The sequence below is a fragment of the Melopsittacus undulatus genome, chromosome 10, assembly GCF_012275295.1.
Source record: "Melopsittacus undulatus isolate bMelUnd1 chromosome 10, bMelUnd1.mat.Z, whole genome shotgun sequence".
Taxonomy (NCBI): Eukaryota; Metazoa; Chordata; class Aves; order Psittaciformes; family Psittaculidae; genus Melopsittacus; species Melopsittacus undulatus.
The window spans coordinates 13257127-13280205 of NC_047536.1; the positions used below are offsets into that span (position 1 = coordinate 13257127).

Below are 23079 nucleotides of genomic sequence, written 5' to 3' on the forward strand. Positions count from 1 at the left end.
TAGATTAGAAATGATATTTAATGTGACATTTAAATGCTATCGAAGTGAAATGATGAAGCTTTTGGAAGCATCGTCTCTGTTGACGGGTTTGGTTTGTGGTGGTTATTTGCAGATAACTGCATTTGTAACTTTAGTTGTAGCTTTTAGGGCATGCAAGAGCTGTGCTTGCCTAAAAGGTGGCCTGCAGGAGCAGAACTGGACCTCACCACTGGAAGCTGCAGACAGGTTGCTCCGGGCAGTAGCCAGTTATGTGTTCCGTAAGTCACTGCTTACTTCAAGCAGGTCAGAAAGCAGTTTTGGTGGGGAAAAGAAGGTACAAATTCATCTTCCCTGAATCTTTAAGTACCTGAAGTGCTTTGGGCCGTGTTTGCCTTTGCAGCAGGCAGTAAGCAGGCAGCAGTGTTGTGCTGCACAAGTAATAGTGAAAGAAACATCAGCAAATCAAAGTGTTGATTTTCCACTAACTGTAAAGATATTTAATTTAAATAGCATCAATTCCACTCAGAAATGAGGCCGCTCAGACAGGGGTGTCCTGAACCTTCTCTTTGTTCTAGTGAAAGCAGCTGCCAACCTGTTAAGTGCAGATAAACCAAAAATGTGATGTTAGTGAAGAAATTAATGCTGCGGTGTCTGTGAGAGGCAAGTCGCTCAATTGAGTGGTGCACTGGTGCATGCTGCAGCCCTCCAGATGCTGCAGATCCCCGGCTCTGAGAGTATTGGCCACAGTTGAGGCTGCGTCAGCCCCGCATCCTTTGGAAGGGATTATACCCAGCCAACCCTTCCCTGTCAACACTTGTCCATCCAGATGGGTGCTGGGTGCCTCGCTGGCTCTGAAATCACTGTGCCAGGTTGGACTTCTGGGCCTGCTGCAATTGTACTCAGTGATGCTTCTGTGACAGCATGCAAAGGTATTTTTGGTTGGTACTTTAGGCTCTTAAACTGTGGTATATCTGAGCTGTGTCTGCCTGCGGCTGTGCCCTCCTTCTGAAGGTGTGTGCCTGCATTGTACAGAGTTGTGGCTGCCCATCCCTGGCAGTGTTCAAGGCCAGGCTGGATGGGGCTTGGAGCAAGCTGCTCCAGTGGAAGGTGTCCCTGCCCATGGCAGGGGATTGGAACTGCGTGAGCTTTAAGGTCCCCTCCAACCCAAACCAGTATGTCATTCTATGATGCTTTTATGTGGAGAACAGAGGCACTCCTGTGCCGGGGTTTCTCTGCTGGAAATCCAGCCAAACCACAAGGGCAAGTGCAGAGCCGGTTTCTTCACCACTTTGCCACCTGCACAATGAGCTACCGCAATAAATCTGTGCCTCGCTTGCCTTAAAACACCTCTGCTGGGTTCTGCATTACAAACAGCATTGAACTTTATGTAGCAGCATCACAAAGGGGCAACAACCCCTTCTCCCTGATAGCCTGCTCCTCTTGTCCCCTCACCTTCAGTCCTTTACCTGCAGGACAAGGCTGGAGGAGACCGAGCCGGGAGCCCAGGCAGCTGCTGCAGCAGCTGTCACTGTGTGCTGAGGCAGGAAGTGTGGTGGTGGAGCAGGGATCCCCCTGACGTGGCGCTGGGGGTGGCTGACTCTGCCCATCCGCAGCCCAGCTTCCTGTGGCTCAAACTACTTTAGAGAGGGATTGCCAGCCATGGCTTTAAGTTGGGGCCAGGGGGAAAAGGCACGGAATTCACAAAGGTTGAGGAGTTGCTTCTGAAGCTGATGCGATGCTCATGAGCTGGGATGTATGTGTCACGCTAAAACAAAAACTGGTAGGACAGGAAAAATTGAAAATTCAAAGTAATTTTTTTTCCTGTTGATTGTATCTGCAAGAAAATTCCCCTTCAGGAAGTAGTGCTAGAGTCAGTGAAGATTCTTAGTTAAAACTGCCTATGTAATGCATGGTGTAGCATTTTCCTTTGCCTTCTCCTCCCCCTCTTCCTGGTCTGGTGTTAATTGCTTTATCAGGGGACTGGTGAAAGAGCGTAATTGCTAGGAAGTCCCATTCATTTGCTTACCTGAGTGGTTTCCCTGGTTCTAGTGACTTGCAGTTTCACAAAATTCAGGTGGAAATCATCCTTAGTTCAAATGCTCAGTTTGTGTCCTTACCCTTTAAGGCACCTTTCCCCAGGTCCACCTAACTCCCTGGCCACGGAGGCACTGAAAAACATCAGCTATTGAGATGCAGAATGAGACCTCTGCTGTTGTTGGGTGTTGTCTCTTTTGGTGCAGATGCCCAGACCCTTTAGGTGTTGGTGATGGTATCATGAAAGTGAGGGGCTCAGCACAGGCTGGTCCTGGGTCTGCCTCTGTCCGTGGTGCTTAACGGGTCCAGATTGTGGTGATCCTTAAAACCCAGACACAGATTTATGCAAAAGCTTAGACGTTCAATAGTTTCAGGTTTTAGCTAAAATTGCTACAAACCCTCAATAACATATAATACGAAGGAACTATATTTTCAGGTGCTTTCGTATGACCCCTTACAGAGTCAGGCAGCCAAGCTGGCCTGTAACATGGAATTACTTAAATTCCTAATGAACGTACGAGCCCAGGGAGCTGGCATTGCATTTTATGATCTCAGAGCACTGGTCCACGCTCTTCCTTATCCTGTAGAAAGCTTCCACGTATTCAGAACGAACCAGAAGTTCAACAAAATCCTCATCATGAGTTATCACCAGAAGCTGAAAGTTACGCTGTTGGGAGCGGCTTTTTATTATCCTACAAAGAGATATTTAGTATTTATTTAAATGCCATTCCTAGTGATTAGTTACTTAGTAATTAATTAGGTACTAGTGATTAATTACTAGTCCTAGTTTTAGAGGACTTGTAAAGACAGAACAGAAGTATTTAACTATTGATAAAAACATGTAACTATTGATCAAAATGTTTAACTATTGACAATGAATGACCTGGACCATCGAGCAACTTTTTTACCCACATAAAAGTCCTTACATTATTTAACAAACCCTTTTTCCTTTCCAGATGAAGGAGATGGAATCTAAACCCAGTGCTTTGCATGTATATTTGCAGATGCTAATGGAGATAACATCAGCTTAAACTGTAATTCTGCCAACTGCTAGTAACATTTAATAATATCCATGTTTAATGTTCTCAAGAAGAGATCACTTACTCCGTGAGGGCATGGGCAAGAGACTCAATGTTTTCTCGATCAAGGTTGGTAGTAGGCTCATCCAGTGCCAATATGCCGCAGTTGAGGCAGAAAGTTTCTGCCAGAGCAAGACGGATAATAAGAGAAGCAAGCACCTAAGGGGGGAAAAGATCAATACCAAATCAACACCAAAATCTCACTCTTCAAAGTGTTTGCAGAGGATCTACATGTAACATGCTCTTCTTAATGCCATTACAAACCATGAGGAAAGTTTCCATAACGATGTGCTGATAGTGCATAAAATGTCAATAATTAGTGGCTGAAAAACTACATTAAAACTTCAAGTTTGAAGGGAAAGGTCTGTTCTGCAAAGTGATGTTGGAAAAAATACCAGAGCAGCCAAATACTCAAAACTGGAGAGAGACTGGAAGTAAGGATTCCAACCTGAGGTAATGATGCCACATCACCACCCTGCTCTGTTCAAAACACATCAGGGACAGTGGAAACTTGTATGGGTGTCACTAGGTTTGAGTTACTGACCTGGCGATGTCCTAAAGCTGAACACAGGAAGATTTACCACCTTACATGTTAGCTTTGTGTCATCATACCTAATCACTCTGCTATGAGATCTCTTGAACTAGTGAAAATTACAGAACCCTCGATGGAAACTGTGCTCTCAAAAATACTTTCCAATGATCACAACTGCTGGCATCACACTTCATGATCAAAGAATTCTCAGAAGATAAGCTAAGAAACTGAACAAGTTTCACTCTCATTTACATAGGACTCTAACGGAACATCCTAGAGTACTTTAGGAGAGGACACATTTTTTGCCTATAGTGCTGTTTTAGAAGATCTGGATTTCCCCTAGAATTTGTATGGAATTTTCAAACCCAAGTAAGTACCCACACTCAAGCGGGATTTAATTTGACAGCATTTTTCATATTCAAGCATCAATACATTATTCACCTCCTGATGAAACATCCTTTCATGACTCTACTGCTGTATGCACTTAAAGGTATTGTGTATAATTTTGTTTCATTTCTTGATTTCATTTTCTACTACTGCTTGCATCATCTGGTCATGGAAAAGGCCTTGCTCCCAAGAAAGACTGGACAGAGGATGGATGGAGAGCAGACTAAGGAAGAAGATTTGGGGGTGAAGGTTGACAAGGAGTTTAACACAACCCAACAGTGAGCATGGTGTGGTATTTGGTGACATGAACTGAAAGGTTATGTTGAGCAGCAGGAGACAGCAGCATAACTTAGAGAAGAAGAGGTTTTACTACCCTTAGAGGTAGATGCAGTTGTGAAAAAAAGACCAAGGGCAGCCCTCAGGACATTAAAAATAAAGGAGCAAGTCCACAGACCTAAAGCTATGGAAACCTCAGGGGTAACTAGCAAGAGACAGACTGGGAGGATTTGAACTTGAGGAGAGGGAAGTTGAACTCTTCACTCCTGCAGGACTTAGACCAGTCCTCAAATGAAACAACCGATTCTGGCACACCCAGACAGGGTTCAGAGGTTCAGACTCATATATTGCATAGTGAGTAAAATACAGACACGGTGAAGGGAAGCTGTACAGAACCGTAAGTTAAAGCCGGAGTCACTTGTTCTCCAGGGTCACTCAGAACACATTCCTCTCCTGTATTCACCTGCAAGTTTTTACTTCATATTAAAAAGCAAATGCTATTACCTTCTGCCCAGCACTACATCTTCCTCTCATATCCATCGCTGTACCTCCCTTTACCATTACCACTCTGTAATTGTAACTTCTTCTTTTATCAGAGGCTGAGACATTCTCATCAGCATCAGAACGAATTTCTATATACTCAATATCTGAAAACGGGAAGGAGACAGTTCTTCTGTTATTAAAAGTACCACAGGTTATCAGGAGGTGAGTGGTCCAATATGCAGCAACCATAAAAGTTCCATTCAGAACTCCCCCCAACAGCTACATCTCTGAAAGGAATTTTTCCTAAATTGAAAGAATGAACTTGTGCAGTTCCTCTGCTTCAATGAAACTTTACCTTTAGAAAACATGGAAAAGGGAAAATCAACCCTATTTATCCTCTAATTTGCATATGTGTAATAAAAAGATTATAGTGGTGAACAACATATACAGCCTTTAGAATGAAACCAACTGGGCCTAGATCCTGGATTTTCTATGTTTTGAAAACTCTCTTCCACCTGCAGCGCCCAGTATCAAAGGGACACCTATAGGCAAAGCTAACCCAGTCAGAATCGCACTTACCTTGTCCTCTGTAGGTGTTTCGCCAAAGTTCACGGATTATTTTGTTGATTGCTTCCATCTTCATGCTATGAAATGTCATTATTGCTCTGAAACAACAACAAATGCAAACTGTTAAAGGTGGGACCATGGACTGCCAGGGACCAGAGGCGCTTCAAGGAAGGCAGCAGCTCCCTTTCCAATCCCTAAATACTTGTACTAAAACCACAATAAATATGAGTTCAATTTGAATGCAGAAGTATCTAAAGACTAACACACGACTGCATAAATAACTCTGCCCTCACAAACAGCTCAGTCTCAAGAAGCAGCAGAGTCATGAAGACAAAAAGATTTGCAGTCACTCAACAGACAGCAGATTTACCTGGATTTCCAAGAGATAATTTATGTGAGGTATGTTTAAGACTGACACCAGGAAGACGAATCTGATGTTAAGGCTTCCAGAAGAGCAGTACTGTTACTCCTTGGTGCAGCCTCCCACCAATGAAAATAACTGGGTCTCCACAGGAAAGGAGAGCAGAGAATTCTTCTTGAGACTATAACTTATAATCACCCAAAGAGACATTCTGACTAGAGCTGCCTTTCTCTTCAACAGCAAGAGGAACATAGGATGTCACTATTACCCATTTAATTCCCCTGCTTTATGTATCAACATGACTTTAGTTCAATAATAGACAAACTCCTTATGAAAGCATTCAATAAAGGACAGGATGCCACATTCCTAACTTGGCTTTTCAAAGCAAATAATACTCTGTAATGAAACAATATGGTGGAAACAGAATATACTTCTGAAATGGACTTTTACATAGGCTTTTCCTACTTCTTCTCTTACAGGAATTATTTCTACCTCTTCTGGGGAATACTGAAGAATCAACTCTAATAGGATTTGTTAAGTCCAAAGAAAGAAGACCATGTTTTCAACTGTTTACTTTGTTAAACCCAAGAATGCATTCCTCATCAATATTTATCATAAACATCTAAACATTTAGTCAATAAAGATGATCAAGTGATAGCACAGAACACCCAAAAAGTCAGTTTTCCCAGCTACAGAAATAGCTTTCAATCTCTGGCCATTAGAGCTAACGTTTCGTCTCACCGATCTTTCAGACGATTACCAATAAGTGATGCTTATCTATTCTTCTTGAAATTACAAGACTGGTTTCCTGTTTTGCCTTAAATAGGAACAATAGATGATGTGATACCATACAGAAAGATTCTGAATTCTAAAAGGGAAGTTCTTGGAGTGCATTTCCATTTAAGCTGAAAGGGAAGAATTATGCAAGCTCTGAATAATTTAGATATTCACAAAACACATTATGGCTTAGCTTACATTTTAATACTATGTTTAATTTTATCTAATCATTAAAACTGCTCAAAACAGGATTCCTCTAGACCATCTTTTCAACTTGGAAAGTTCTCATTGGGTTAGGTTCTCTTGTTAACCATCATGCTGTATGCTCAACCACACTACTGCTCTTCCATGCTTCTCCTTCCAGACCTTTTTTAATACAGGAGACCAAAATTCCATACTCTGTTCAAGACAAAGCTGTGCTGGGAATTCATTAAGTGCCCAAATGCTTCTTTTTTTTTTCCTCTTTTTTGTTCCTAATGTTTATCTGTCACTGAGAACCAGTTCTGTATTTCCTAAAATGTGTCCACTGACTCCAAGATCCTTCCCCATTGCCCACCAAGCTGCAGCACTTCACTGAGATTCCATTGTATTTGAACATTCAGGGGGGTTTAGGGAACCATATCTTTTACTTTGTATATGTTTACAACTGATTAGATGCTATTTTTGGCCACTCAGCCCAAGACTAGGAAACCAGCTTCCAGAGGAGGCAGAAACAATCACAAAGTTGACTACACTTTCCATCAAATGCAAGACATGCTGCTTTTGATCTTGCCTTCTCTAAGCACAAAATCACCCACAGTGGAAACAGGAGAGAGCTACCTCAATATTGTAACATTCTTTCATGCAAACACAACTGTTTACCTCAGAAGATCACAGGGAACAAAAAAACCTACCTGGTGTATCTTATTTGTGTTAAGATACAACCGGAAGATGCTAAAATACTAAAATAGTGCTATAGAAATGGAAGAGTATGAGAGACTATGCAAGAAAGACATGGGTTAATAATGAAGGATTTAAACCCAGATTCCACCTTGCCTTAACTTGTACTGTGCAGCATTTTGAGATAACGTGAGACAGACTTGCAAGAACACATTCTCCCCATTAGCCATCACAAATCCTGTAATACTTTATATCCCTCACAATCAAAACCCACCAAAAGCACAGGCAGAAAGGAAAAGCACCAGCAATTCTGAGAGACACACAAAAGCATCCTAACAATGCCTTCAAAAAGCTACAGAGGAATAGGGACAGAGGAATAGCCTCTGGCTCCACTGCCTCTTCCATGTGTCCTCATCTGAAAACTGAATTTGAATGTGTTTATTGGCTGGATGCTCTCTAACCACCACTGAAATATGAGTCTTAACACATACAGCCATAACTCAAAATAGGTCCTACAGAGAACTGAGAACAAATTCCTAATGATCACTAGACTTAGCTATGACTATTACACTCCAACTATTGGCATCAACACATTTACTATATGTACATTAGATACATTAGCTTACAAATTTCTTACATCCTACCCATCCTGTGCAGTTTGTAGCATATTTTCATTAATTTGCTTTAAAAGGTGTACCCTGTTATGTTAATATTTAGATGCCAGATTTTATAAAGAGAAAGGATTAAATATTTCCAAGACTTTTATTGATTCCCTGTTCCTAAGTTACCCCTGGAAGTCTGAAATTGAAGGTGCTTTTGGATCAAGGTTATCATTAGTAACAAAGATTAAAACATTGAAGAATCATCCTCAGACGACAATACTTACTTATCAAGAGCCTTGTAATAAAGGTCCAGGTCTTTGTTCACTAGCTCTGTTGTTCTCATGACAATCATCATGTCCCCATATTTTTCCTCTGCATCTTTGAATTGCGGCTCTCGAAGTTCCTTTTTAAACCGGACAATCTCCTCCTCAAATCCACGTTGCCGACCAAGGGCAACATGATGGTTTCTTTTCAGAGATTCGATTTTCTCCTCTAGCTGTTTCTGTTCACTGTGAAACCATAACAGACACATAAGGCTTTGGTATTGTTTCACAATTTATCAGGCAGGGTTCTAATTCGGAGCTGATGCAGGTGCCTCATTTTATTGTATCTATAAAGTCTGTAACAGTTAAAATTATAGTACTAACGTCACTGAAATGAAGGCATTATTGAAATAAAAGCGTTTTTAACTTTGGGAAGAACATATTCAAATCACTGCTGTGAGTGGGAGAAGGAAGTTAAGAAGTTCAGATGCCAAAGTGCTGTATGTAGAAACATACAAATAATTCATTTCAGAGGTGGAAGTCAATTAGGATGCTGAGCAAAATAAGATGAATTAATTGAGTAACCCCTAGAAAGCTAAATAAATAGTTCACATGTAAGCACCAGCATAGGCCTAATTCCTTTGCAAAAGTGTTTATTATCAAAGCAATTACTATTAAACTACTGAAGTAAATACAAGATTTTCTGCTGAGACCTACATAAGCAGACTGTAAATGACAACTAAATATTCTGATCCAGAGACATGAGTTACTGTTATATGTGTATTTATCAATGGTATTCATTAAAAAGATGGCTTAGATTGGAACAGGTATGGACACATGTGCACTTGCGTATACTGCTAGCCAGAAGCACTATGTAATTCACTGACTCATTTATGTTGTCATCATGGGGATATTACAAAAGGTGAATTTGAAGGAGGAAGTGGTCTACATGAATGGGGAGAGAAGCAGATCAGGAAACCCACTAAAAACACAGTGAATATCACATTCAGACACCCAGTGAATTCTTGTGCAGAACATGCCTTGCTCTTTTGAAGACACTTACTTTTTCATTTCCGGGACTTTCATTTCTCCCATCTCCCTCACAAGTTGTTTTATATTGTCCTCAACATCTTTGAGCTCTTCATTCCGTTTCCTCAAAGTAAGATTATCCTGCAGCCACCTTTCCTGTATCTGTCTCCACAGAAAGCAAGAAGTTGTACAATGCTTCAGTATAGATACTCACATAGATTACACAATATGAGCTCTGCACAACTCTAAAGCATGCTGCAAGCATAGAATAATGAGTGACAATAAAAATGATCAGAGTGAGAACTCATCTTGTGCTGGAAACAGGGTATAATGGAAACTAGCAGTATTATTTCATATTTCAATCTGAAATAACAGTATTTATTGTCACAGGTGAACAGATCTACTGTCACAGAGTGATCCTGTGTGTGACTATTATTCAGTGTTTCAAAGGGGGCAGTAATTTAGTCCTCTGTGTCAGTTCTGCTGAGTTAGACAGTAAGAGGTGGGGTAGAATGGGGAGAGACATCTTTCCTATAAAGACTATAAACAGCATTTGATATACATACACAAGAACTTCAAGTACGTGACAAAACCTGGAGGAAGTAGCAGCTTGTGGTACCTGCAGTCTGGTACCTCACTTCAGAGGGCAGGTATCCTCCACATAAAGGTTTTAAAAATGCATCTACTTTTGCATATACAAATCTCAAGACTTTTTCCAGCCTAATGCACATAAAGCAGCTACTCTGACTAACACCTGATCAAGTAAATCAAGAGAAAACAAACTTGGCACCACCAAGGACCTAGGCAGACTTAAACCAAATACAGAAATAAGTTCAAGCTATGCAAAAACACATTTACTCTAAACCAACACATCTACCTTTTGAGTGTCAATATCCTGTCGAATCGTTTCCATCTCTTTACTTATCTTTTCCTTCTGTTTCTCCCAGTCAGCTAACTGAGAATTCACCTCATTAAGTTCAGACTCCTTTTGCTAAAGAAATAAAACAGCAGACAGTTTAAACTCAGAAGTATTTCTGATGTCCACTCTTCATTGACTGGGGTTTAGGTTACCTTTTTATAGTCATATCTTCCTTTTTGAATATAGTTTTCAATTTCTTTCACATACTTGTTGATATCTTTAACTTTCTCATTTATGCCATTCATCTGCAGGAAAAAGATTTCAAATGAAATGTAGCCTTTTGCCCTAGAACTGAAACCCCCTGTATCAAATATTAGATACTGGATAACGTTACTGTCACAATACAATTCCTTATCATAATTCCCTTTAATTTACTTTTAAAGCCTTCAGCTTCTGAAACCCAGATGCTCCTTCTCACCATGCGAATGTCTTCCAAAACAAGTGGTAAATCATTCATTTGAGCTTATACAAGAGCCACTTCCTAGGGAAAATACGTCTGTCTCTTAGCAAGGAGAGGTTAGAGTCATCCTTCCTATTCTCTCAGGTCTATTAGGAAGGGCTTCTTAATACCACCAGTCACTAAATACTGGCAAATGTCCCTTTGACAAGACAGCCAAAGGTTAATTACAATTGAGTTCATCTCGTGATCTAGTTATGCTCCTTTTCTTCCCCAAAAGCTCCACCAATCTAAAGCACGCCCTAAAGTCACTGTTTCCTAAAAGCAAATGCGTTACCACAGGTTCCATCCATGCCTGAAAACCAATATATAACCTTATCTTCCAGCTAAACCAAGAGCAAACAAACCTTATCCTGTGTTTCTTTATTACTTGTAGTCCTTTTATTCACTAGATCCTCCTTCTCCTGCTGCAGCTTTTCTAAAGTTGTATCCAAGGGAAGTACCTGTTCTTTTGCTTCCTGCAAAGTAGGGGGAGAAAATGCTTTTTATTTTCTCATTCCATTAAAGATCCATAATTTTTCCAAGTGGTAAAAAAGCCATGTGGTTACTGAGTTCTTTTTGTGTGTGATAAAATAAATGTGAAAATATGTATTAATAAACTCTGGACATTCCTAAAGATACGCAATAGCAGCACATTAAGAATACATCTTATTTTCTAGGATTACAATGTTAAGTATAGCAGGATTCTAACAACAACACTAAGGGTTAAATGATGAGTATTTCCTACCTTGATCTCTCTGCTTAAGGCCTGAACCTCAGTGCTTAATTCCACTGTTTGCTCCTCCAGCTGGTGACGACGCTGCATGCTGCTGGAAATCTGAAGCTTCTCTGCTTTAAGCTCATTAATGGTGCTCTTCAGCTGCTGGATCTGATTTTGTTGGTCTTGCTTCAGTTTCTGGTTTAACTCAATTTTACCAGTAACTGCAGATGAAAACAAACACCGAGCGAACCGAATCTGTTAGTACAAACATTACCTTCCTCATCAAAAGTCGAGTCTAAATTAAGCCAAAGCAATCATTAAACTAAAATGTTAATGGCAGGAAGCTTGGAATGTTTTTTTCAATGCAAAAATAAAATAGCAGTCTTGTAGGACCTACCTGTATCCCACAAGTGCTTTTTCTCTTGTTTTTCTTGGCTTACTTGTAGAACAGTTCTACTTAGATCGACCCCTAGCAGCTTAGCCTCCTGCTGAGCAATTTTACGGTCAACATCCCTAATATCAGTCTGAAAGTATGAGGAAAAGCACTATTACTATTGTAGTAGTGTTTAACAATGTATTTCTCATCTCTGGCACACAACATGATTGGGGCCCGAGGCACACATGACTCAACAGGTTCACATTTATCCCTGCTGCTGGAGCAATATCATATCATTATTAGGAAGGTTCCGTCAGCCACAGGCTGCTGGAATCTGGAATTCCTATTTGTGAGAGGAAAAGAGCCAGTGTGGATGGACAGGCTTTAGGCACCCCATGTCCACCTCAGAACAGTTACATGGGCCACCCATCCCTGTGACAAGAGAACCACAGGAGCTTCAGGAGCTGCTGCCACTCGTGAAGTGCTCTTGGTCCTTTGCCTGGCTCCAGGCTCTCTCACGGTTCTTGGTCAAGCCAAGATTTTGTGTTGGTAACACAGGCATGTAGACTGTCAGAATAATACAGTGTAGGATTATCCATTCCCCTTCACCATATGGCATGGAACGAGGAAGATGTAACAAGACTTCAGAAAGTACATAGAGTAAAAGCTGAGAATACACTGAACTATAACGACTGCGAGGACTGAAATACGCTTTGGTGTTACTTCCAGTCATGCTCCAGTTCTGGATTATGCCTTTCTTCCCAGTTACTATAGCACAGAATTGAATCAGAACTTAAGGGACTCTGTGCTCCTCAGAAGAAAACATCATTGCATAAAGACTGAAGTTTTATTAGCACCAATCTCACCTCCCTTATGCTGTTTTTAAAAGTATTTTTACTTTGCTTCAGAGCTCTTAAGACCTCAGAGTTTTGTCTGAATAACTACATTAGTGAATACCATTTGACATATTAAAAGAAATTACCAAACATACCTGGTACCTTTCCATTAGAGTTATATCTTGTAAACGTGCCTTGGCACCTTCCTCCTCAGACAAAGCTGTCTGCAAGAGGGATTCCTGCTCTTCTATCTCACCCTTCAGGCCTGTCAAATCCCTGTTCGCATTCTGTATCTTGTTCCTCAGGTCCGGTATGTCCCTCGCTTGGAGTTCAACCACAGTTTGCCTTGAATAAAACACAAATCCATAAAATTTCCTGTGTCAAAACAGCAGCATAAGTTCAAGACATTCAAGATCACAGTCTGTCATAGGATTTAATAGTGGAGGACTAAATTTAGCCAATATAATTCCCTTAACCTTGCCCGTATTTGATGCAGCTGACATTATACACCCAGCTAAGGCAACACATCCCTCGTTTTGGATCAGTGAGGTGAAACAAAATCTCTTGGTTCTTAACAACTGCAGCAAGTGCTCAAGAGAGGGATGAAATCCCCTGTGCAAGGGTGCCCTCTTGTGAAGGAAAAGATTACTTGAGGCTCGAGCATCCTCGCCTCCAGGCAGGAAACCTGCAAACTCTGCCCTTACTCTGAATGCTGTTTGTATGCTAAGAGAAGAGAAAACCAGGACACCGACCAAAACTCTTTAGGCCAAGTGTTATTTATTGATGCTTTGGAGCCTGTCAGCATTTTTATAGCTTTAAAAATACAGACAAATTCAGCCTGGAAACTGGGAAATAACAGCAGGCACCTTTCTTGTTAATGTTACCTATGCTTTGTGTTATCTAGCATGTCCAAAACACCCCCCACAAAACAACCCAAACATCCAAACCCAACATAAAAAGCTTTAGTAACTACAATAACAGAATTCAGTCCAATCTATGGATTGTCTGTATCAGGGGCAGAGATTCATTCCCAAATAATGGAGCTGCAGCTGAGTGAACCTCAAGGAAACACAGATGGCATTTATGTTTTAATGGCATTAGGGAAATCCACTATAAAATCCAGAGATGCCTTTCTAAAACAGGACAGTTCATATAAAACTGCCAGCAATAAAAATTACTGTTAAAGGAGGTATGAATCAGGACATTATTCAAGAGAGTTAGTAGAGGTTCAGTTCCCATTCTGGCTCTACAAACTTGCATTTCAGCTTTGTTAAGACACATATTTAAGGTGATGTGGTATAAAAACATTTCAGTAATGATGAAACCAGTCTCTCCATTTCAAATTACAAGGGTAAGTAACAAGGAGGGGAACTGTGCCTCTACAGTGTAAATAATCAGTAGAAAATGAACACAGCATCACTTTTTCTGTCTCTCTCTCATGAGAAGCCCCAAATGACCAGAAATACCAGGACTATAAAATAGTTTAACATCAAAGTCCAAACGAGTGGAGAACAAATGCTAGGAAGATACTTAACAACTGAGAGTTTCTGCAGAATTAACAAGCACTAAAATCAATCTTCCTCGATGTCTGCATTACTTTTAATAATAAAACCCAAGGATTTGAAAGAAAACAGCTTGCACCAATCCGGTGCACTAAGGACTTTACCTCAGTGGTTTCAGACTCATCATTTCATCGCGTTTCTTCTCTTTTCTCTTCAGCTCAGACTCTGTTGACTTCAGTTTGTCTGGAGCAAGACGCAGCTTAGACTGCAGGTCACTGATGACATCTTGCAGCTCAGCCTCTGTTTCAAACCCTCTCTGGCAAACTGGACAACACAACTGATTCTCCTCTGTCAGCTGTGTGATGAACTGGGAATAAACAGCAGTGGCTCCTGCAAGCACGGCTGGGTTGAAAAGAAAAGACTTTATGTTGACTGAACAGGGCATAATCAGATCTAACCTGTACTTACTATAAAGGAAGACAAAATTATAACCCACAAATCACACAGGTAGGGAACTGAAACGGCTCTGAGAGACCCGGCTGATATTCAGTGCTGCTTCTGCTTTCAGCAGGCTGTCCTAAATCACTTAAAGTCCTTGTCAACCTGAATTCTTCTCTGAGTGTGTTATTAAACCATGCTCATCCCTCTGTAATCAACAGAGGAAGCAATTTAGGAAAAACCAGTAAGATGCAGTAAAACTCTCTCTAGTCAGTTTCTGTGCCTACCATTTGCCCTGCACAAGCAACAGATCACCTCAGTATCCACGGCTTACACTTCAAACAAGCCTTAGGAAAGGAAGTAGCTATATATGGAGGTACCTCGCTGTTTTGAGCTTTTCTCTATTTCATCCTGAAGCTTGTTCAGATCACTGTCGAAGTCTTGGCTTCCACACACAGCAAAGAGTTTCTCTTCATGAAGGGACAACTGCTCTTCTTTGTTTCGCAGCTCACTGCTGACGTAAGTTTTGTGATACTCCACTGACGCCAGTCGCTTGCTGAAACATCAATCAATGCACAAATGCTTTCACTACAGAAGCCCACAGGTTTCAAACTGCTTAAGCCAAAACAAAGGCATGGGAAGTTAATCTGAAATGGATACTACAGAGCTGTTCACCGGTTCTCATTTAATGACTTTTCAGGGAATCCATAGCATCGGTGTTCTATTGATTGAAGTACAGCATAAAGTGCTTCATTGTAATTCTCTTTTGTTTTATTGCTGCTTACTGATGAGAAGCTCATTTCTAGCAACAAAGCCATACAAAACTATGCAAAGTAATACAATATCAACTTTTTTGCCCCCTACAACTATTACTGCTTATGAGATACTACTGAACCTCTTAAAGAATGCTAGCACCCTTCCATGCATGTTCCACACCTCCAAATTATGCTTATGCAATATTCTCGTACTTAAAACCTTGGGGGTTTTGCTCTGTGCAAGTGTAATGTGCATCATTACACACTGTGGTGATCTCACCTATTCTTTCTAACAAACTGTTCTATATAATCAAATGAAATCAGGACAATGCAATCACACATGAACTTGTCACACAGTCACCAAGTACTGTGACTCACAAGAAGGTCAGAAGATCAGCAGTCTCCACTATCTGCTTTTAGTGCTGCCTCTGACATGCTACAAATGTTGTGATTTATGAACTAGCACAAACCGTAGCAGCCCTACATTGCACAAATTCTGCAGGATGCTTTCTTTGATTCCTGCAGATAGCTAAATGAGCATTCATAAAGTAACAAGTACATTAAGCATGTTAAACTTCCCAACATTTAAATTCATATAAATACCTAGGGATCATAATCAATTAAACTAATACATACTTGAGGCTGGCAAGATTATCCCTTGTCTGATTAATCTTCCTATTTTTACTATGAAGCCAGTCTTCAAGTTGGTTTTTATTTGGAAAGTATCCCAGCAGTGATGTAAGTTCATCGGAATGCCTTGCTTTTACTTTCCTGATCTGCTCTTCTTTGTCTGCCTGGGGAAATGAAGCATTATGAGTTAGTTTTTTTGTATCTTCAAGCTCATGTCACTCAATATGTTCATGCAGTTAATGGCTTTTCTGCAGTCAGACAGAAGCTTTACTTATGATTGTTGATAAACACCTGAAAAAAACAAATCTTGAGACATTGCATTAATTTTATGTCCCTGTCTCATTAGATCATGATAGAAAAATTACTTTGTCTTTCTTCAGCATCTCCATTTGAGTAATAGTTGTGGTATGTAGATTCAATTGTTCCATCTCTTGATCCAGCTTCCTAAGAGCTTTGTCCAGGTTTATTTTCTCATTCTGCAGAGTCCTTACTTCCAGTTCCAGTTTCTCTACATTGCTGCTCCTCTCAGTCTTCTCCAGCTCCTTTTCCTAAACAAAAACCCAGAAGACTTACACAGTCAGTGAAGTCCTAACTAAAGGTAACAGAAGAGAGCTCTCAAGCTGCCTGGCAGCAGTGTCATTTGCTGTTACAGGAATGACACAAGATTTGTAAAGAACAGATTAAAAAGGACAAAGGCTGTGATATTGGCATATTTTTCTGGCCCAATAATTTAAGACTGACTGGTCTTATGATATTCCCCAGCTGTGGCTATTACCCTACTTATACCAAGCAGCATCACTCTATCCTATGCATGCAGCATAGAAAAACAAAGTAGTGAACAGTCCCTGTCCCAGACAGCACACCATCTAAACGGACAAAGCATGAGAGGGGATTAAAAGGGCAAGAACACAGCAGATGGAGTAAACATCAAGAGGTTTTTGTTTGTTTTAATGATAAAGCCAAAAGGTTTTACTTCAAAGTCCTATAAAAGCTTCAGAAAGATGAACTTACTGTCTTGGCAATCTCCTGCTCCAGCTCCAGGATTCTGTCTGAAAACCCCTCCAACTGCCGCAATTCGTGTATCAAATTCTTCAGCTCAACTTGTTTCTTATCTTTAATGCCTGATTTCAGGTCAATGGTTTTTTCTAATCCAGTTTTCTGGTCTCTTTTTTCATCTATCTCCTTCTGTTTCATTGCTTCTTTTCGCGTAAATTCTCTCTGAAAGAAGTCAGCAACCATATACTCATTTTTTTCACAGGGAAACACCATTTAAACACACTTCTTCACACAAGCTTGCAAATATTCACTACTGTAATACAAGACATTGAAATATGCAGATAACTACAACTTGTCAGGGATTTTCTCCTGAAATGTCTCAATAGGAAGATAGAGATGCATCCCACTCGAGTATTCTGTGAGAGCACCTCCATTCTGAAGATGACTTCAACAAACAGTTGCTTGTTTTTAAACCAGCTGCCCACTGTAATTCATCCTCAGGCTTTTTAGTTTGTCAGTGATCCATGTGCCTGAGAGGGCTGCTAAGAAAAACCTATGCAAAGAACTGCCATCAGGTCACTTGATGACCACACTGAGTTCCAAAACTCATTTCCAAGGAAAGATTCAGGCAACCCATAATAAAGAATTCTAGCAGGAAAACCAGCTTCATTTCCCTCCCAACATCCTTCCTCCCAGCACCAGGAAGACATCTAGGGACCAATATCACACTGCTAACCAATACCAACCCCACTACTAAACCAACAGAATTCTTACCATCAGATGCTGCGCAGCTTCTGTATCTCTTCTCTGTCTCTCCTTCAACAACGTGTGAAAGCTGGTAATGTGCCATTCATTAAAAGGTGTCTGCTCAAAACCCTCTAATTCCAGCTGTGCTGCCAAGGACTGAATTAATGAATCCCTCATGGAGATGTGCTCCTGGTGACGATCTGCTTCCAGCTGAAGACGACCTTCACAAGACAACGTGACACAAACGCTCAGATAACGAGGCAGAAAAGATACATTGAGGATTTAAAGACAGTTGTGACTCATTTTCTGTAAGCTTCTGAAACTGGAGTAAGTTTTAAACACCACAAAGAGGTTAGAGATGAAGTCTAAAATACCTCGTTCAATAAGGAGCTCTGATTTCTCACTGTTAAACCTCTGGCACTCTTTAGTGGCTCGATCTAATTCCCGCTTACAGTCTAATAATCTCTTCTCCTTCTCCTTCACTGTTTTCTGGTGGCTTTGGTACCTATCCCTTAGTTGTTCATCTGTTCCTTGAAACACCTGTACAACAAACACAAAAAGTTAACTATATTCTGTATTAACTACATCTATAAGCCAATTATTGATGTTTTGGAAAATGTATCGTTTTTACCATAACACAATTCAAGAAAGAAGAAATAAACACCTCCCACCCAGAAGTTCCATATGAAGACATACACTGGGAAAAACTGAATGTGCTACAAGCAAAATTGAGAAAAGAAAATCTATTTTTCTCAGGCTGATAAAACAAATTCATCTCAATTCTTACCACCGAAGGATTTCTTCCCATTTATCCAAGTGGTTCTAAATGTCCTGGTCCAATCCCAACAAAAGACTGACCATAGTTTCTTATTTTAAGAGAAAGAAAGAAAAAATCTCCAGGGACATGAGAAATATTCATGTCAGGAGACATCCCATAATGGTCTATCTGGCTGTCATCAACATATTGTGAGAGAGAAATATGCTGTTACCCACCACAGGGCATTGTTACCAATGATCACCACTTTTATGAAAACCTGTTAGTATTTCCTGACAAGCCAGATGATGAAGGAGGGAAAGGTTACAAAAAGCCATTTAACCCAAATGACACAGACACTAATACAGCTTTACTGAGCCGTATTTGCAGTATTTGCAGTATCAAGAGTTACAAGGGCTATGGAAATACTCTTCACCAACATCTGATGTGCAACAGAACATACATGTAGAGTGCAGCATCCCTGCCCATGGCAGGGGGGGGTTGGAACTAGGTCATATTAAGCTCCTTTCCAACCCAAACCATTCTATGATTCTACTTAGTTCACTGGGTAGCAAAAGACAGAACGATTGTACAGCAGAAGGAATGACAGCACAGAATTTAAGAGGCAACCTTCTCCATCTTCTGTTGCAAATCCTGATTATCCTTCTCCATCTGCCGCCTCCTGCTCTCCAGTGCCTTGACTTCATTGTCTATCCTGATGACCTTGGTGAGATTCTGTTCAACTGTTGCCAGAGAACTCTGCAAAGGGAAGAATGCTGCAAGTAAAACATCTCACAGCTGATGAATCCCAGTCTATTGCTCTACACAGCAGTCTACATAAGAAACTTTCACCTTATGAAGTATTTTTAAGAGCAAGGGGTTTAAGTTTTACTTTAGTTTTCATTTTAGTTACAGGTTATCATGGTTTTAGTTACCAGCTAAATCTGAGAAAGAGGGATTTTACATTAAACTATAAAACCCCAACACTGCTGCAGGAATTTCCCAAAGGATGTTCTTAAAGCTCCATTGACTGTTCAGAGACTGGAGCAGCATCTGCCAGGGTTGTTGAGGTATGCTCAATTCTGCCTCAGAGCAGAGGATTAGATAACACAATATAAAAGACTAAGATCTCAATCAAGAAATTCATCGAGCTTTCCCACTTTTCTGCGTTCTTTAGTACTTACGAACTGCTTTGTATCAAAGTCGTAAGGTAATCATCATGCAAATTACCTTGAGAGGGTCAAGCTGACTCTCAATTGCTTTTACATTCTCCTTAGAAGCAGCCAGCTGAGCCTCTCTGTTGCTCAGATGATCCTGGATTTCCTGTGCTTTCTCTTTATTCTGTTTCAGGTATTTCAGCTCTGTCTGACACTCCTTTACTTTCGAGGTTTGTTTCTGCCGGACCTGACGGAGCGTTTCAAGTGCTTTAATATACCTGTAAAACAGACAACATCTTAGGTCCTATGGGCCATACAGTAACAGTGTACAAAACACCACCTTAGGCATCTTCATCAACAGTTACAGTATTAGGGAAGACAATTTCTTACTTAGGTGTTCTTTAGTTACAGTAAAGAGAAAAACCTTGTTGCTGAGAAGATCTCATCGAACTTCTGCTTCAGGGCCTTCCCTTCACTTAATGGCCAGTTGGATTCTTCTTGGTGGCAGAAAATGACATTGTTGATCACTGATTTGGAAACACCAAGGGCGTTGATCATCTCTCGATCGATTTCAGCACACTTGGAGCTCAAACTGACCTTCTCCCCGTGCCTACGTAGCACAGGTAAAGAGAACCCCCAAAGAAGTTACTAGCAAGTTCTTGTAAAAGCAGCACAGTGCGTTTTAAACAGAGTAATCTCATTGCAATGTACTGATTAAAAAACTTAACAAGCTATCGTTTTTAAGCATGTAATTACCATTTTCAGCACATGCATTTAACACTGTCGCAGTCTGTATCCAAGGCTATCATTACACATTTTAGAGCTATGCAGAACCACCAGAGGGATAAAAAAAGGATCTTAGATGCAGTGCACACACTTGTCAAATAGTGGAGAGCAGAGTTAAACGTGGGCCCACAATGATCTGAAACTGAAAATGGTGCTGAAGGAAGCAACTCCTACAGATTGCACACAATGCTACCTTCAAGCTGCATCATTATTAATAATGATCATTATTAACATAATTTTCAAAGAAATGCAAGTGGGCAGATAAGTATTTCCTAAAGCAGTGGCTATCAAATGGAGGAATTTCTTAACTAATAAAGGGATATAACTTCATCTAAGAGCACTGGTGGATACTTCAATGAATACATTATTTTCTCTTCTCTTATACATAAAAATACACAAACCCCAAACTGATCTCCATGCCAAAGCAAGGAAGCAAACCTTGACAACTTACTTTGTTCTAGTAATGACAGATTCAAGGGTTTTAAATTCTGATTTCTTGCCTTTCTGGGAACAAGCCATGGATCGCTGGACAGCTACGAGCTCTCCATTTACATCTCGGAACTGCAGTCGAATCTGAGCTCGGACATCTGTTTCATTGGCAACCTTCAGTAGAAACAAAATACTGTGTAAGGGGAATTCTTGTCAATGCTCACATGCAAATGGACATTCCAGCTGTGGATAATGTTCTGATGGCCCCCAGCTCCCTGTTTTTCCTGAAGCAACAGTCAGCTCATGTCTGCTTAGAACCTGCGCATCCCTGTTTCCATCACAAACCTGAGTGCAGTGAAGTATTTTACATAGGAATATACACATATTCAAACTAATCACTGTGACTTTTACCTTTGGATCGTGAACAAATGAGTTTCCTTTGGTGCCAGGAGGAAAATCTCCAGTGGATATGTATTTAAGACATTCAATGATAGTCTGTGAAAACAGAAATGAGCCTATAGTTATAATGGCAATTTAGAGTGAACAAGAGAACTGCAGGCAAAAACACCCAAATATTTACAAACAGGTTAAATATGTGAGGAGAGCGAAACAGGAAACAACATTCTATTTCTTGAATATCGCAAGAATATGGTCCTTTGCAAACTTGGTTTTAACCAGGGTGTGGCTCAATTTCTGATGAAAACATCAATCAGTGTCCGCAACCCCCAGGCATGAAAGCAAATCTCAAATAATGCTAAACACAATATTTGCAGTGAACAGCAAGATTTCTGCAGTATCATTATCTTGCTGTAAAGATCATTATTTGCATTTTGAGGCCTTTTAGACCTCTTTACAATTCAAACCCATACGCATGCCAAGCCTTACCGTCTTCCCTGCACCATTTGGTCCCACTAAAATAGTTAATGGATTAAAAAAGCTGATAATTTGTTTGTCCTTATCCTCCACACCAAAACTCCTCACTCCAAGGATACTCATTTTCTCAATTCGCGACATTTCTACGGCACTTCCTCTCCTCCAGGACGAACGTTAACAGTCCTGTGAAATAAAACCTTGTGAGAAGTGCAGAAGGCAACAATCACAGCGCCTCACTGAAAGCGGACAAGGCATCTATGCAAGCATGAAATATTATGGCTGTCTTTAAAATCACAGCTAAGACTCTTCAGTAATGGCTCAAGTAACAGAACAAATAAGGCAAAACTCCTGTTTTTTAACCACAGAAGCTGTGGCTGCCCCATCCCTGACAGTGCTCAAGGCCAGGCTGGACACAGGGGCTTGGAGCAGCTGCTCCAGTGGAAGGTGTCCCTGCCCGTGGCAGGGGTTGGAGCTGGAGGAGCTTTAAGCTCCCTTCCAACCTAAACCAGGTTGTATGATTTGTTTTAACCCGGGATGCTAACCAACTCCAAGTTATGAGCAGCGTCATACTATTTATCACTAGATCAAGAACAGTGGCCAAAAATAAGCCTCTATTCCACATCACAAAAGCCTCACACGTGCTTTCGGAACGCCCCAAATACAACAGAGGCCCCAGTATTTATTCTCTTTAAAAACTCCATTGTAGCACCGCAAAACTGCGGGAGCTTCACTACAGCCGCTGGTCCCCACAGGGCCGCGTTCAAACTCCCATGGGACACCCAGATTACCTCTGTCCCGACACGGGGAAAGGGGGAAGATAAAACGGAGACAGCACAGCCACCGCTGTGGGGGGAGCTGACGGAGCCACCCTGACCACGGCGCACACGTGCGTTCCAAGCCCCCCTTCACGTGGATCGCGATGCGCTCCCAAAGGCCGAAGGAGCCCGGCTCAGCGCCCATGCTGCGCCCCGACGGCTCCCCCCGTCCTCCCCTGGCGCCGCCGCCTCCCGAGCCCCCGCCGGGACACGGCTGCGGTCGGAGGCACCGGGCGGAAACGGGCATTTCCTGGAGCCCGCGGCGGGCAGGGACGGCAGCGGGGGGTTCCCGGCCGGAGCCCCCTGCAGCGCCGGGGGACGGAACGGGACGTTCCGCACCCTGAACCCTTTAACACCCCCCTAGAGCCCCCAGCCCGGTCACCTCCGCTCCCCGCCGCCGTCCCACGCTCCCCAGCAGCCACCGCGGCCGCCGCCGCTCCGCTCCGCCCCGGCTCGGGACCGCCCCTCGCGGCGGGTGCCGCGGCCGCGCTCCAGGGCGCGTTCGTTTTCACGTCCGTGTGCGACGCATGCGGGGAGCAGGGAGTGAGCGGGGATGGAGAAACCTGAATCCTGCTCGGCCCTTCTGCGCCTGGAATCACAGCGCGGTTCCCGTTGGAGGGACCTTAAAGCTCATCCAGCTCCAACCCCTGCCACAGGCAGG

At 41.6% G+C, this 23079-nt stretch overlaps 1 protein-coding gene across 1 annotated transcript; it reads right to left on the minus strand.

Moving 5' to 3' along the window:
- Positions 1 to 22851, minus strand: RAD50 (RAD50 double strand break repair protein). Its single transcript, XM_005147281.3, has 26 exons — positions 22801 to 22851; positions 21616 to 21786; positions 21142 to 21225; positions 20753 to 20904; positions 19940 to 20125; positions 19589 to 19793; positions 18989 to 19117; positions 17979 to 18144; positions 17632 to 17825; positions 16873 to 17079; positions 16227 to 16409; positions 15868 to 16025; positions 14857 to 15032; positions 14203 to 14440; positions 12692 to 12881; positions 11722 to 11848; positions 11352 to 11545; positions 10972 to 11082; positions 10320 to 10412; positions 10126 to 10239; positions 9283 to 9410; positions 8241 to 8465; positions 5350 to 5435; positions 4792 to 4934; positions 3118 to 3251; positions 1 to 2705 (listed from the first exon to the last, which is right to left on the minus strand). Exons 2-26 carry the CDS (start codon positions 21742 to 21744, stop codon positions 2519 to 2521), a joined length of 3939 nt encoding a protein of 1312 aa, XP_005147338.2. The 5' UTR covers positions 21745 to 21786; positions 22801 to 22851; the 3' UTR covers positions 1 to 2518.
- Positions 22852 to 23079: the final 228 nt, after the last annotated feature.